The sequence below is a fragment of the Candoia aspera genome, chromosome 11, assembly GCF_035149785.1.
Source record: "Candoia aspera isolate rCanAsp1 chromosome 11, rCanAsp1.hap2, whole genome shotgun sequence".
Lineage (NCBI taxonomy): Eukaryota > Metazoa > Chordata > Lepidosauria > Squamata > Boidae > Candoia > Candoia aspera.
In genome coordinates this window covers 3349045-3366143 of record NC_086163.1, presented here as the reverse complement: position 1 = coordinate 3366143, position 17099 = coordinate 3349045, and the positions used below count along the sequence as shown (strand labels likewise).

At 41.4% G+C, this 17099-nt stretch overlaps 1 protein-coding gene across 1 annotated transcript in view; it reads left to right on the top strand.

Moving 5' to 3' along the window:
- Positions 1-17099, top strand: part of GLG1 (golgi glycoprotein 1) — a 71690-nt gene that overhangs the window by 12950 nt on the left and 41641 nt on the right. Inside the window, exons 2-3 of the mRNA XM_063312867.1 lie at positions 15225-15257; positions 16717-16803. Coding sequence (XP_063168937.1) covers positions 15225-15257; positions 16717-16803 — 120 coding nt within the window. The remainder of the gene's footprint in view (positions 1-15224; positions 15258-16716; positions 16804-17099) is intronic.

The window sequence follows — 17099 nt, the reverse complement described above, 5'->3', positions numbered from 1 at the left end:
AAAGAGCAATTCCAGAGCAAGCAAATTCTTTGTACTTCTGTCTACTGAATATTTCCACCTGTGTTTAGCGGCGGGTTTCTCATATTCCTGAACAATATCTTAAAATTTTGAGAAGCTAGTTACAGCTTTTACCTAAGTTCTGTGTAATTGAGATGCTTTTTTTCCCCCTAATGTAACAAACTTTCCAGAAATTTTGGAGTTACTGGCTTAGTAGTCTTCTGAGGGAGATGAGAAAAGTTTTGCAATAAAGTTCAAGTCCCAGGCTGTAGTTGTATCCATTATCTCTCATTCACTGGATATTTACTTTAGGTTTACTGGAAGTAGTGGGAGCTTCTTGCAAAAAATGGGAGAACTGCATTTGCTGTCTTGTGTTTTTTTGGGAAATTGTAAGACACAAAACAATTTGGGCTCGGTCCTTAAGTTGCCAAATACAGGTAGTCCTCGCTTACGATCATAATTGGGACCGGAATTTCGGTTGCTAAGCAAAACAGTCATTAAGCGAATCCAACCGGATTTTATGACCCTTTTTGCGGTAGTGGTTAAGAGAATCACTGCAGGCATTAAGTGAACCATGTGGTCGTTAAGCGAATCACGTGGTTCCTTGTTGATTTTGCTTGCCAGAAGCCAGCCGGGAAGTTTGAAAATGATGATCGCGGGACGCTGCAATGCTCATAAATGTGAACTGGTTGCCAAGCACCCAAATCGTGATTGCATGACTGTGGGGACACTGTGACAGTCATTAGTGTGAGAACTGGCTGTAAATCGTTTTTTTCAACACTGTTGTAAGTCCAAACCATCACTCAATGAATGGTTGTTAAGTGAGGACTACCTGTACAAGAATCTCGAGCAGTTAGGATGAAAATTGCTTCTCCAAGGCCTTTTTCAATGCCCGTTAATCTCATTACTCCAGCCATCCCTAGAATCGTGCCATCGGTAACCATTGGACTGAGGTAGCAGACGTTTACTATAATCTCTTCGTGCTTGTCAATGAGCATCCATACAAAAACTTACCTTTGTTTTGCTTGCCACAATTCTTTGTCTCATATTTTGGGTCTGCATGACCTGCAGTCTGCGTAGGCTCAGAAACACAGAACTACCTCTTGACTGCTGTGCATTTCTGCCTCATGAGATGTGGGCTTCAGTCCAGGAGAGGCTTAGCTTCAAGTTGTGGGTCTTCGGTGTGGCTGGGTGAAGAGGGATAATAGCGGAGGCATAGATCTTCCCTGATGGGGGTCTTTTGCCGATCTGCCCTTGCTGTTTGACCCAGAGCTTTAGTCTCTCATCCTCGGATTGCCAAACCCTTGTCAAAACCTTTATGTGTGAACTGGAACAAAATATATTGTTTTTCTCCTAGAACCACACACAAATGGTTTTGGACACATAGTATCCTGTGTGGGTCTTTGCCTTGGAGTTGCTCATTGAGCGCACTTCTCACTGTGATCTTGGTCAAGGCCCAAAACAATGTATTTATTTCATGTATGCTATTGTAAGCATTTATGCTGTCACGTTGTAAGAATAAAACGAACAGAGTGAAATGGTTTCCACCCTTTTGCTTTAGCATCTCTCCATCATAACTATAATTTAGCATTGATTGATCTGTCTTCGGTTAATTTCCCATTAAAAAATGAATATTCAGTAGGAGGTGTGAGAGCAGTGACAGCTGGACACCAGTTTGGATTCTCTCCACATTTCTAAGCCGCTCCAGGACTGTTTTTGCATCTGAACCAAATCAGTGATCTGTATAACATTGTCCTGGTGAATCTGATAGCCAGTTTTTTGTGACAACCTGCACCTGTGTTTTTGGGGACAGATAAATGTGCACTAAGAGCTACTGGGGGTGGAGTGAGCATTTATCTGCTGCAGACAAAGGGAGAAAAACTTGCCCTATTGACTAAGCACAAGATGACACTGATAGGCAAATGCAGTTTTTGACTGCTGGAGTCCTGAGGAGAGGGATGCAGATTGGTGCCTGGTTTATTCATTCACAAGAAGGAGGAATTTAAATGTAGATAAAAGCTAGGGCTCAAGATGAACTATCTTTCAAATAAGGATTTTTCTTTTTCTATTTTCTTTGCATGCTTCATTCGAATCCATTGGGTGGTGGCACTTGTTGTTATTCTTGGATTGTGATCTTTCAGCAAATACCTAAATTTTGATTGCAGATGAAGTGGACAGTATTTAGTGCAGATCAGCAATTGTGGCTGTCGGTAGTGGGCTGAAGGCTGAATTGTATATGAGCGTGTCTGAAATTCAGGCATGTACTTATTCTTGATAACATGGATGAGCTGTTGATGCCCTTGGGCTTTGAGGATGCTGAAAGCATAGAAAAGTGCTTTATCCTGTAAGATTATTGATCTGGCCAGCTCCTTGGACTTACCTGCAAACCTTACTATATTGTATTGCCCCTGGGCATCTCTAACATAATTGCATTATCCATTGTACTTGTTATTTTGGGAGGAAGTATTATTCTTTATATTGCTTTTTTGTTGTATGTATTATTCTTGCATTATTGCCTTGAATCATAAAAGATAAGACAGGTTATAATGATTTTGAATTAGTTTTATATCCTGCTGATTAAGTCTACAGGCCTTGTAAAGGACTCAGAACCAGATGGTCTTCAGTATTGGGTAAAGATTAGGAAATTCTAACCCCAAATCTTCTGGTTCATGTCAGACTTGCATTAAAAACACATCATTTCCTTTGATAAAAGTCAGATTGGGCCACACACGCTGTCATACTGAGCATAACTAAAGATGGGTCTGTTTTAGGCAGTGTTGTTTTACGTTTCAAGTTGGGATGTGATACTTTTCATGCATTTGAGCTAAAGTGTGGCTCAGTTCATATTCTTAAATGTATCAATGTACTTGGATTGAATGTTTTTGTGTCAAAAGTTTCCAAAATTGTAACCAGTCATCACACATTAGCCATCACTGCTTCTTTCACAAGCTTTAAATGGCCCCCAAAGTCTGATATTCAGGCCAGGCTGTCTGAAAGTACAACTGTCAGGCTTGTGCTCCCCCCCCCCCCACCCATTTCTTCTTATCATTTTGTGCTTGTGGGCTTGGCATGGTTGCTTACAAGCATTCCTTATGGCTTAATTATGCACAGAGACCTGTGGTGTCACCGTGCAGCAGCAGCAGCTAGCCAGACGGGCCTACGGTTACAATTTAAATTCTTCTTTCTTCACATTGACCCGGGGTCCCAATATTTTGGCTTGCCATCACAGGGTTCTGTAAAGCAAGTTCCATTTCCCAGGACTACCAAGAATCATCACTGGGCAAAAGATTAAAAAGCCATCACGGCCACAGAATTTTTGCAAGCCACCCCACAAACGCCGGCAGGAAACAGTTCTGCAAGGCAGAATAAGCTGTTTCAGCTGGAAACAGTCAAGCCAAACCACGTGCAACAGAAAAGGGAAGGGAGAACCTCAAAGCTGTTGAAGTTACAATCGCACTGGAAGTCTGCCTTTCCACTAATCTACAGATCGGACTATTTTCTTTTCTTTTTTCTGACTATTAATTTTTCATTTTTTTTTAGAATAAATGTTTGAAGTTCCTCTATATTAAGGGTTTTTTCCCCTTAATGTATAGTTTGGGTTGATGTGTTTAAATTGTATTTTTAAGTTTGACTTTTCTATTTATTTATGCAGTTTACATGGCACTCAGTTTCAAAGTGGAATTGAGTGGATCACAATAAAACAAAAGTAAAGTAGAAAGGGAGGGGGTTAATCTCCAAATCTCACTTTATCTGTATTTTTATGAAAACCAGTATGATTACATTTTTCAAAAAGGAACAAGGTACAGTCTTTAAAAACAAAACCCTGTCTAAAGTTACTGTGATTTATGCAAGTACGATACCCTTGCAGAAGATGCCCCCAAACCTGAGAAGAACCACTGAAAAGTGTTGTTCCCTTGTTCCAGCTAAACAGCTTGGAATAGACGGGGCAGGCCTCGTGGATTCTCAGTCCCATATGGAAGAAGGCAGTCCTTCAGATATCATCTGCGGTCATAACTGTAGTCCTGAAACAAATAAGAGGACAGTGTAGTTGCTGCAACAGTAGGATGAGAGGCTTCTGGTAATCTGGCTTTGTGTAGCATTTCGGATAACCAGAATTTCCGGATATTTTCCCAGAGGAATCTTGCTATGGGCTCCCTCCATTTGTGTGAAGGTGGCTAGGATGTAAATGCTTAAGAAAGTTTGGAGCCTGTTTGGTGGGAAGATTGTGCTTGCAAACAGGTATTCAGGCCCACAGAAAAAACAGTAATTGTCCCCAGGCAACCATGCAGAAAGATATTTTTTAATATATGAGAAGAAAGTTGGCTGTTCTTACTTCCTGCGGACAAATGATTAACACAGAGGTGATCAATATAGACTTAGTTATGCAGTTGAGTTAAATTATGACTGATGGCTTCAGCTTTAGATATAAAATTTAAACCATCTTAGCCTTATCAACATTAGCATTTCAGAAATCATAGTTAATATTAGCATAAACTTTTTTTTCTTTAGCTTAAAGAAAAATTATCTAACCATTAGAGTGTTAATAATCTCCAGTCAACACTACATAATACCACTCTTTTGTTGTTTATTCGTTTAGTCGCTTCCAACTCTTTGTGACTTCATGGACCAGCCCACGCCAGAGCTTCCTGTTGGTCGTCAACACCCCCAGCTCCCCCAGGGACGGGTCCGTCACCTCTAGAATATCATCCATCCACCTTGCCCTTGGTTGGCCCCTCTTCCTTTTGCCCTCCACTCTCCCTAGCATCAGCATCTTCTCCAGGGTGTCCTGTCTTCTCATTATCTGCCCAAAGTATTTCAGTTTTGCCTTTAGTATCATTCCCTCAAGTGAGCAGTCTGGCTTTATTTCCTGGAGGATGGACTGGTTTGATCTTCTGGCAGTCCAAGGCACTCTCAGGATTTTCCTCCAGCACCACAGCTCAAAAGCATCGATCTTCCTTCTCTCAGCCTTCCTTATGGTCCAGCTCTCGCAGCCATATGTTACTATGGGGAACACCATTGCTTTAACTATGCGGACCTTTGTTGTCAGTGTGATGTCTCTGCTCTTGACTATTTTATTGAGATTTGTCATTGCTCTTCTCCTAAGGATTAAGCCTCTTCTGATTTCCTGACTGCAGTCAGCATCTGCAGTAATCTTTGCGCCTAGAAATACAAAGTCTTTCACTGCTTCTACATTTTCTCCCTCTATTACCAGTTCTCAATCAAGCTGGTTGCCATAACCTTGGTTTTTTTGAGGTTTAGCTGCAAGCCAGCTTTTGCACTTTCTTCTTTCACCTTCATCATAAGGCTCCTCAGTTCCTCTTCGCTTTCAGCCATCAAAGTGGTATCATCTGCATATCTGAGATGGTTAATGTTTCTTCCAGCGATTTTAACTCCAGCCTTGGATTCCTCAAGGCCAGCTTGTCACATGATGTGTTCTGCATACAAGTTGAATAGGTAGGGTGAGAGTATACAGCCCCGCCGTACTCCTCTCCCAATCTTAAACCAGTCCGTTGTTCCGTGGTCTGTTCTTACTGTTGCTACTTGGTCGTTATACAGATTCTTCAGGAGGCATACAAGATGACTTGGTATCCCCATACCGCTAAGAACTTGCCACAATTTGTTATGGTCCGCACAGTCAAAGGCTTTAGAATAGTCAATGAAACAGAAATAGATGTTTTTCTGAAACTCCCTGGCTTTTTCCATTATCCGGCGGATATTGGCAATTTGGTCCCTAGTTCCTCTGCCTTTTCTAAACCCAGCTTGTACATCTCGCAATTCTTGCTCCATGAATTGCTGAAGTCTACCTTGCAGGATCTTGAGCATTACCTTACTGGCATGTGAAATGAGTGCCACTGTTCGATAGTTTGAACATTCTTTAGTGTTTCCCTTTTTTGGTATGGGGATATAAGTTGATTTTTTCCAATCTGATGGCCATTCTTGTGTTTTCCAAATTTGCTGGCATATAGCATGTATTACCTTGACAGCATCATCTTGCAAGATTTTGAACAGTTCAGCTGGGATGCCGTCATCTCCTGCTGCCTTGTTATTAGCAATGCTTCTTAAGGCCCATTCAACCTCACTCTTCAGGATGTCTGGCTCTAGCTCACTGACCACCCCGTCAAAGCTATCCCCGATATTGTTATCCTTCCTATACAGGTCTTCTGTATATTCTTGCCACCTTTTCTTGATCTCTTCTTCTGCTTTCCTTCTTTCTTGGGCTACTTCTAGTGTCTCAACAGACAGCCATTTTGCCTTCTTGGTTTTCTCTTTCTTTGGGATGTATTTTGTTGCTGCCTCCTGAACAATGTTGTGAACTTCTGTCCATAGTTCTTCCGGGACCCTGTCTACTAAGTCCAGTCCCTTAAATCTGTTCTTCACCTCCGCTGCATATTCCTTAGGAATATTAGTGAGCTCATATCTAGCTGATCTGTGGGTCTTCCCTAATCTCTTTAGTCTGATCCTAAATTGTGCAGTAAGAAGGTCGTGATCGGAACTACAGTCAGCTCCAGGTCTTGTTTTTACCAACTGTATAGATGTCCGCCACCTTTGTCTGCAAAGGATGTAGTCAATCAGATTTCGGTGTTGTCCATCTGGTGAAGTCCATGTATAAAGCCGTCTCTTAGGTTGTTGGAAGAGAGTGTTTGTTATGCAGAGTGAGTTGTCTTGGCAAAATTCTATCAGCCTATGTCCTGCTTCGTTTTGTTCTCCCAGGCCATGCTTACCTGTAATTCCAGGTGTCATTTGACTGCCCACCTTAGCATTCCAGTCTCCCGTGATGAAAATAACATCTCTTTTAGGCGTGTTGTCCAGTAGGTGCTGCAGATCCTCATAGAACTGCTGTACTTCAGCTTCTTCAGCATCTGTGGTTGGGGCATATATTTGGATCACTGTGATGCTAGATGGCTTGCCCTGAATTCGAATTGCGATCATTCTATCGTTTTTTGGATTGTATCCAAGCACTGCTTTAGCCACTTTACTATTAATTATGAAGGCTACTCCATTTCTTCTGTGGTCCTCTTGTCCACAGTAGTAGATCTGGTGGTCATCTGATGTGAAGTGGCCCATTCCAGTCCATTTCAGTTCACTGACGCCCAAAATGTCTGTCTTTAATCTTGACATCTCCCCAATAACCACATCCACTTTGCCCTGGCTCATAGATCTTACATTCCAGGTTCCAATGGTGTGTTGATCCTTAGAACCTCGGATTCGCCGTTCACCACCAGCACCGTCGGCCGCTAGCCGTCCTTTCGGCTTTGAGCTAGCTGCGTCATCACGTCTGGGGCTAGTTGAACTCATCCTCCGTTCCTCCCCAGTAGCATTTTGACCATCTTCCGACCTGGGGGTCTTATCTTCCGATGGTATACCGACATATCTCTGGTTGTACTGATCCATTTAGTTTTCACAGCAAGAATACTGGGGTGGGTTGCCATTGCCTTTCCCAGGGATCGCATTTAGTCTGACCTCTCTGTCACGACCTTCCCGTCTTGGGTGGCCCTTCACGGTTTAGCTCATGGCATCATTGAGGTGCTCAAGCTCCAGCACCACGACAAGGTAACGATCCTTTGCTGAAGAATACCACTCTACCCAAATAATATAATGTATTACTTCTGTTTTATAACAATACAATAAAACAATATAAAGAGAAAAACATTGCAACTGACGGTGGGACAGAACTGAAATCATCTACAGGAGAGAGGACCGTGTTCCATTATTTGGCCATCAATTAGTGGCCCGGTGCCTGCTTGCAGAGACAGAAACTGGGCTGGGGTGAAAAACTCCAAACAGAAACATATGGGGGGGAGGTGCCACTTAGCCAGAGAAGTGGTTGACTGCCCTTTGCTGGACATATTCAGGCAGAGGCCACAGACAGCCATCTGGTGGGGATGCTTTGATGTGGTTCCTGTACCGAACAAAGGGTTGGATGTGATGGCCTCAGTGGTGCCTTCTAACATGGGCACTCTATTTTTTTTTTCCCCCTTTGCGGTCTTTTGGTGGGGAGGCAGTTCTGAAAAGAAAATGAATTGGCTTGTAATATTTCCTTTTACAAGAAATTGTTAAGACGTTGGTTTAGACATAAATGAGTATTTCTATACTTCTCTCAGCATAGGAAACCAGTTTTTAGAAGTCCGTGAAAATGATGAAATGTTTTTTGAAATAAGAAACAAAAGAAACTGCAGAAAGTGATAGTGTTTCAGATTCAGCTAATGCTTTGTGTCTTGACCTTCGTATTCTGAGCTTGCTTCCCCTTCATTTGTCAGCTTACTTCCTGTCTGTTTGACATGGTGGAGAACAAAACTAAATATCTATAACATATAGTGTTCATGGTTTCTTCTCTTTTCCTTGCCAACATTTTGTCTGCCCACTTCTTCTAAAAGGCAAAAGAAGTGTTCCTTTCCTTATCTTATTCATCATCTTATAAATTCTGTCAGTAGAGTTACAAGTTCTGCTGAATTAAGCTAACCCTTTCAATTTTAAGCAAGCCTAGTTATTATTTTATAAAGTTGCAAAGTGAGGGTGTTTAAAAATTGGAACACATGCATTTCAGTTCCCCATAACCCCCTCAAAATGTGATTCTTCATTTCCTTCAAAATCTCCAGAAAAAAATGGCTTCTGTATTAAAACAAACAGAAATGACACAGGTAACGCAAGTCAGAAATTAGCCTGCCTATGACAGTAAACTGTCACTTCAGTTTACCTTCCCAAGGTGTTGATACTTATTTCCTTTAGTACTTAAATACCCATCACAGCTTGCAGAACAAGGTGCTGCAAGAGTTATTAGCTTAGTGCATTTTCACCTTGATAGCCAGGGAACTATTTTCTCCAAGAGCAGTTCAAGTTGATTAAAGCAAGAGGGCTCCTGGTCTCAAAAGGCGACACTTGGAAGCAAGGGAACTGGAGGAAAAACAAGAAAAGAAAAGAAGAATGTTTCCACGCCCAGGAGAAGGGGGCGAGTGAGGTGCTGGCATTTATGTGCATCCAGACTGGGCTGATCTTCTCTTCACGTTCTGCTTTCTGATTGAGAGGGCCTCAGTGGTGGGTGAAGCCAGAGTGGGCCACCCTTCACTGCAGTCCCAGGGAAACCTGCAGTAGGAACCGAGTTCTTAATTTGGCAAAGCAAGCTGCAGCCATCCCTGCCTGGCTACCGTATGTGGCACTCAGGCCGCCCCCACGCCAGGATATTTCTCTGAGGTGGCCGTGGTCTCTGGGAATCTGGGTGGGTCGGACCTTTCAGCTCAAAGGCCAAGATGAGCCTTTGCAAAGCCTGTCTGCGGGAGAAGTCCCCCCCTCCCCGACGTGGCCCCCTGGTGCGTCTGTGCTGCCCATGTGCGGTGTCTCGCGCGAGAGAAATCCCATCCGATTCCAGCTTTTCAGAAGAACGTGGCTGTGCTGGCGTTTGGCATTATCTTATGAGGGGGAAGATTTAATTTAAACAACATTGATTTAAACCATGGCTTAAAGCACTGCTCAGGAAAACTCAATGTTAATGATTTAAGTCACTGCCAGCAGGATTCTATTTAATCATCCATTTAGTAAAAGAAAGTGTTCTTGCCTGATATAACCTTAGCGCAGTGTTTCTCAACCTCAGCCACTTTAGGATGAGTGGACTTCAACTCCCAGAATTCCCCACACTGCCTTAGTGTGTGTTAATTATTTCTCAGTGATAGATGTAGACTTCAGTTTCAGAAGGTGGGTGCGCACATTATGCAGCGGTTGTTAGTTCAGATGTTCAGATGATAGAGTTGAAGAATTTTATTTGGTACCAAAACAGTTACAAGCTTGTCATGTCATTAGGAGGCAATCCGGTTTTTCTAATGGTAGGAAAGCTACTACTGTCATCACTAAAGAGACTTTTACGTGTAGCAATAAGCTTATTTATTTTGACAAGTCTTTCCTCCACAAATAACCAAAACATTACTTAAACCACACGTGAGCATTTCTCTTCTTAACCACGGCTGTACAGTTTCCTGAAACAATAAAAATCGATGAGGCGTTTCCCGTATAATCAGCAAGCGAACCTATACAGATAAAATATTGGTTCAATGTAGGAGCGCAATTTTGCTGTTCCTAGTCTGCAAAAAAAAAATTTTTTTTTAACTTTTCAGTTCCTGAGTTATTTCCCAATTTAGAGTTAATTAGCCCAGAGGAAGAGAAAAAATTTCCCTTTGCATCTGCAGAAGAGGCTACTGCTGTTAGAAGCCAGATGATCACTTCAGTCGTCTCCGAATTCAAGCCCTTAAGTGAAGGATCTTTGCGGGGATCTCTTACAGTCTGCTGCTGTGAAAGTTTTCCATTCTATAATTAATTACGGATATCCAGTATAAGCTTCTCCAAGGCTGCAGGAAGAAGTTATTCTTGATTTTGTCCCCATCCTTCCTTTCCATTTATATAAGTGTCACGTTGCTTTGATCTACTCTGTCCTCAAATCCTGTATTCACTGAGAATTGGTGTTTTTGTTTTTAGAGAGTGGGGGAAACGCTTCCACCTGCAGAAAAGGATAGATCATCTCCGTTAACAAGAATATTCATAGAATGCATGTAGACGTTTTGGTTACCATTTATTATACCCTGGTGCTAGGTTCATTTTCTACACACTGCTTTAAGAAAACGGTAAAATCTGATCCAAATCATTAAAATGGGAATTATTGATATATTTTAAAAAAACAGATCAGTTTTTATTCATCTCTCCTGTGCCCTTGGAATTGAATTTTAAAGTAATAGCTTGAATGATTAGCACATCTTTTCTAAGACTGCATACCATTGGTGGGGGAGGGGGGAAGGAGCATATTTTATTTAGGTTGGCTTTGTAACAAATTTAACTAAATATTTCTGGTCACGTCTTAAAAACTAATGGGATTATGGTGACATAAATATTTGAGAACTACTGAGAATAATCCTTCATGCACAGATAGGCTCATGTCCTTAGGGCTTCTTGACACAATATGTTGTTTTTTAGATCCTGCAAGACTTTTGTTCTTTTGCTGCATCAGATGATCATGCTTTTTTCTGAGAATTTATCATACTTTAAAAAAAAAGGTAAACATGATAGCTTGCAAAAGTTTAATGAGCATACTTTCTGGAGGACCCTGAAAGGAAGCAACAGTTTTTCCTTAATATTGGAAGGTAAAGTAATCTTCAAGCTGAATTTGACTTAGAAGACACTGATCATTGCCTTTTTTTGGAATGTTTTTCAATTTTCCAGTCAAATGTCCTTCCTTCCTTCCTCCTTCCTCCCGGATTTTCTGGGCTGTCCCATTGAAGTGCCAACCAAATCTGGCCCTGCTTAGCCCTTTTCAGGGTGGGTTAGGGTTAAGGTTAGGACTGGATGGAGAGTAACTATATCTGCTTTCCTTTCCTAACTACAAACAATTGAAATTGATAGTGCTGGGCTAAAGTTGTAATGAATGGTTTTTCAGCAGTACGCCTGATTTAAGTGAATGGAAGCATGCAGTTCTGGATAACAGGCCACTTTTTCAGCTGGTCAAGTTTAACAGTGGGCAAAAATACTGATAACCTTTGGAAGGTTTTCCTGGACGTCTGACCTGTGAGTGGATATAAGAAAGATGAGGGCTTCCATTTAATATCAGTTGTTTAAATGTCTCTTCAGGATTTAAAATCCCCTTAATTCCAACTGCTCTATCCTTCATGTTTGCCTCTCTCGTATGGTGCCATTAGCCCTTCAATCAAAAAGAGTAAACTCTTGTCCCCTTTAAGGTGCAGCACTGGGATATATCAGGCAGTGCCTTGCCAAAATTGAAGCTCCCTGTCCAGTCATTTAGAGAGGGGCTGTTGTGCACCCCACTTGTGCGGTGCATGAGGCTTAGACTAGGTGACAGGCCTTCTCAGTGGTGGCCTCCTTTTAATGGAACACTCTTTTCTCCAGAGGTAAGGATGGCCCATGCTCTAGACCCGTGGTTCCCAGCCTCAGCAACTTATGTGGCCTTCAACAATTCCCCAGACAACATGTTGGCTGGGGAATTGTGGGAGTTGAAGGCCACACATGTTAACGTTGCTGAGATTGGGAACCACTGCTCTAGAGTTATTTCAAAAATAGACCAGAGGAAGCTGTTTGCTCTTAGATGAGATGAATGGCACCTTTGATATAATCAAGGATTTTTTACTAAGTGACTATAACTTATACTTGCTTTTAATACATTTTGGACAGTGTTTCACCCTGCCCAGAGCCTGTGGAGTGGGCTATAAATATTGTAAAATAAATTAAATACTTTATTCTCTTTGGGATGTCAACTTCTTTTTCTGTTAAGACATGAAGCACTGTTTAGCTTGCACAGTTTCAGTAAGTCTTGCTTTTCTAGGTATTTGGAAAGAGATACCACCATCTTTAACCATTTTAGAAAGCACTGAAGCCTATTATTACAGCCCACTATAAAGTGACCTAAATTACTAGCCTTGGATCCCTTGGAAGTAGTGGCTATTTCAGGAGGCAGATTGGCTGCATCCTTGCTGGGATCCCGAGAGACATCCTTCAGAGTGTGTTCTTATACATGCAGAGGCCCGTTTTTATGCAGTCCAAGGCTGCTGCAGCAGCATATCCCGATTTACAGTTCAGTGCCTTTCATTCTTGCTACCCAGGACATCCTTTTCCTAGATTACAGTTGGAAGCACAGTTTGCTCTGTAGTTAAAAACATGCATCAGTGATATAGGCTAATTTAGGATGAAAGTAGTTTGTAAGTTAAGGTGACGTCCAAAAGGAAGATTTCACAATCTTCTGCACAATCCAGGTTGAATGGCACACCTGGTGGCTATAAAAAACGTTGTCATATTCTTTCTGAACTGGCAATTTCGTGGGCCTTTAGCAAGGCAGCACAGGAACCGAGCAAGAGCCAGTTTTCTGACTAATGTATGGACAGGTTAGTTAATTTCTAGGTGCTTGGTTGCTGAAGCTTCTGACTGCTGCTGTGGATGACTATAAATTCTGAATATATTCCTCCATGACCTGCACTTAGTCTTCTGAGCAAGAACTTAGAGCTAAATATGGGTAACTGTTACCTTTATTGTAAGCTTTTGATAGGCGAGCTTTAAAATTGTTGCATAAATAGCATTATGTTGATACTAAAATCGTAGCTTAGTCTTTGAAGAAGGCACAGGGTTGAACATTCACATTCACAAGAGTGGGAAGGAGGGACTTGTCTTGCACTGGAAGAAAGAGATGTCTCTCAGTAGGTCTGTCAAAATTTAGAATGGTACTTTCTTTTGCTCACAAGCTGTTTTAAATAAGCCTGTGGAAAATTGTTTATGGACAGGTGAACTTCTTTGCTGTTATAAATATCACATCCTGTTTGCTGGGATGAAGGTCTTATTGAAGGACTATGTAAAGCATGTCTTCCCTCCTTCGTATTGACTTCAGAAAACTAAAGTGAAATATAATCTCGCATCTGTCTTTCCTCTAGAACTAGCCAGTGTCCCAGAGCAGAGGTTATAGAGCACTATGTGGATTCTAAGACCTACAGAAATTGTTAACAAATTTTAACGTTTAATGTAAATGAAAGGTGAAATTATTAAATACATGCCTGGAGAAGAGTCAGATTTAACTAGTTTTTGTCCTAGCCTTATTTCATGGATTGTGGCTCCTAGACCTTAGTCATCCAAAGGCTCTTTGGCCAGAAAAAGTTGCACACTTTAAAACAAATTAATTTCTGTTGATATAGTATGTAAATAGAGCTTGTATCCTGGTTAAGTTCAGGAAGATAGGCTGATCACAGCAGTGGCCATTGGAGCATAAAGCTAAAAACAATCACCTTGTGTTTTCTTTAAAATATCTTATGAACTCCATATGAAATGGAATGTTTTCTCCATCTCCTACTCACTCCCTTCCAAGGAACTGTTTGGATAAAATGGTAGCAAACGGGTGCCTTGTAGGAAGCCTGAAACATTCAGAATCATTGCCCTAAAATCTGTACATCCTTAAACTGGATTCCTTTAGAGGTTTTGGATTTAGCTCCCACAATTCCAAATTGTTGACCATGCTGGTTGGACATGGCAGATATTGGACTGCTTGTGCAGGGCCCACCTTGGTGGGAAGCCTCCTGTAAAGAGAAGTCCAAAGAGCAACTAGATCAGTGCATGCATTTGTAGTCTTCTTAGAACGTGAGGCTGTTGGGTAGTAACAGGTGCACCAGGACATGTCCCAGTGTAGGCAGCATGAAAGGGAGGTGGTCTGGAAGTCAGGGGAAACTGAGTGGATTCCTGAGCTAGTAATTTGGGTGTGTATGGAACTTTTTGCTTCATCAGTATGCATAATCCCCTCCAGAGGTTTCAGCTACAACTTCAGTTGTAGTCCTTGTCCCACAGCCCACGTTGATAGGAAATTGATGGAGGTTGTAATCTAGCAGTACATTTATAGCATTTTAGGGTGTCCTTTGCCCCAAGAATGTTCCTAATTAACCTAAGGGAAAAATGTGGTGGATATAAGAAAAATGAAGGATATCAAGGGGCAAATGTAAGCAAACATAGTTCTAAAATTCTAAACATGGTTAATTGATAAGGCCTCATAAAAATTATTTAAGGGTGGTGAAGTGGCGGCACCCCAAAGATTCAAGGAATATGTTCCACAAACCAAAGGCAAGTAAGAAGAGCCTGTCGTGCGTTACTTTGGCTGGGTCTGCGTGCAATGGAATCTCCTGAGGCTGTTTCTTCTTGCCAGTCAAATCTGGGGGAAAAGATCCCATTCGTCTTAAGATGTTTGTTGAATTGAGATCACTTCTAGGCTTTTGCTTAAGTCAGGTCAAAAGGGGATGGTGTAATGCTCTCGTCATAGTGAGATTCTCTCCTCACCGTGAAATGATAATTCATAATTGCAGTTGCGACTGGTGGCCAGGAAAAAAATGTGAAGTGTTCCACACTCTTAAGAGCAATTGAACCCACATTAGCAAACCCTGCTTGCCTTTACTGGATAGAGCTCCAGCCTGTCTAGAGTATATTGCTTTATGAAGTAAGGCTTGTGGGAAAGCACCCTAAGTGGAACATTCTGAAAAGGAACTTAGTTGACGCCTTTGAGTTGAGGCTAATCCCTTAGTGGTAGGGATTGATTAGACAAGATAAACCGGCATTTATCTGCGGGCTGCTCACCTTTGCAGAGCGGCTTGCAGGGTTAGTCTGATCATGCACATTTCTTTGAAGCAATAGCATTGCTTGTTTGTGGGGAAGGGAAGCGGGGTATCCTGACCTTCTCTGAATTAATGCCATTTTCTTTCTTTCTTTTTCCCTAGCCGGATAATGAAATCTCATCGGACTGCAACCATGTAAGTGTGCTTTTTTTTAAAAAAAGGATTGGCACATGCTGTTTAAAAAGCACTGAGCACACTTGCTTTGACAAAAGGGGAAGTTCATGGGAACCTAGACTAACTCACCCAAGTGGAAAAGGCTCACGCTTCTTTACTTTTCTGTGGCTGCCTATGCAGGCAGTCGGAATTCTGTTTCTCAGTAAATGCCTGCTTGAAAGGCATTTTCCTTGAAAGGCAAAACTCTCCTGTGCACACACCCATAGGTTTAATAGGAAATCTGTTTTTCAGAAGCAATTAATTGCTTTTTTTAAGCTTCTAAGAAGAATCTAACTAAATAAATTTCCCTGAGTTTAGCCCTTACTCAGATTGTGCTCTAAAACAATTTCTCTTCAATTAACTCATTGCTTACTCAGTCTCCTTTTGCTGTCCTCGTCTCTTGCTACTCTTTGCAATTAGTTCACCTCTGGTCTCTGCTGCTCTGTGCTAGATGCTTTTTGGAAGAGGTTCATTTAAAAAACAACAGCTTTCTTACAGGGTGCATAGGCAGACGGCAAAGTGCAATTCCAGCATTGTTCCAATTGCATGCCATCTTAATTATTCCCCTGGTGGTTTCAATGAACTTCAAAGAAAAAAAGGTTGGTGGGTGACTGGAACCTCAGCTGGCACTGTGCTTACAGTGCACCAGGCTTCCTGGGATAGAGAATTGAAGCAAAACAGGCACACGAACACCTTGCAAGGGCAAGAGAAAGCTGCGTTGTGGCAAAAATAATTCTCTTTCAAGAGGACTGAGTAACAGCTGTCATCACATGGTACGGGCTTTTTGGCGCAAGGGAAAGAAGAGCCATTCTCTATGTGGCTGCATTGTTAGCTTGCTGTGAGTTTTAATTAGTAGAGTCATGTGTCCACATCCACCTACTTGCCTCTGTTTTATCCCTGGTTGTGCTCCTAAAAGTTCCATGCTAACTGTCACTTACTTGCCTGCAACAGTTATTCAGTGGCTTATAATAGTAACACCTATTAAGGAAAGCATACCAACAAATAAGAAAGGGAATACACACACACACTTTGGTGTGCTTTTGAACAGGGTGGTAAGATGGAATAGCTGTCAATATGGTCATAAAACCCAAGTCTCGATACAACTTACCCTTTCTTTGCTTTTGGATTCTTTTGTCATGAGGACAAAATGTAAATTTCATTTAACTTCAGAAAAAATACTGACCTACATACAATTATATTCTTAAAGATCAGACTTGTGGATTTTTCTAATAATGAGGCAAAGATTACTGTGCTGTACAGAAAATAGGTTGATTGGGATTTTTGTTTGGGTATATTTACATCTGAATTGAAGTCTTGATATCACAGGAAAAATGTTGTCAGATAAGTGTTAGATCAAATCGAGTCATTGCTTTAAACAGGATCCTAAAGCAGCATTTTTTAAAAGTTAAGTTTTACCTTTTGCTTCTTGTCTTCCCTCTAGCTGTTGTGGAACTACAAGTTGAACCTGACTACAGATCCAAAATTTGAATCAGTGGCTAGAGAAGTTTGCAAATCCACTATATCGGAGGTAATTTGATTTTGCAGGGGGTGGGCAGAGCCTGGAATCCTACCATCTTCTTCTGCAAAACAGATGCTGGACTTTTAAAAAAATGAAAGCGCTGAATTATTTTTCCAAAAAGTAAACCCCACCTTTATAAATATTTTCTAAATTGATTTTCTTTTCTATGGAATTTGAAACATGTTAAAAAAAAACCTGCTAATCTCTATTCTAGATTTAGTCTGTGCTTTTGCTAGTTACGAAAAATATGAGAGCAACCCGTTAAAAAGTAACCGTGACTTCAAGCCCATTTCTCAAACTGTGAT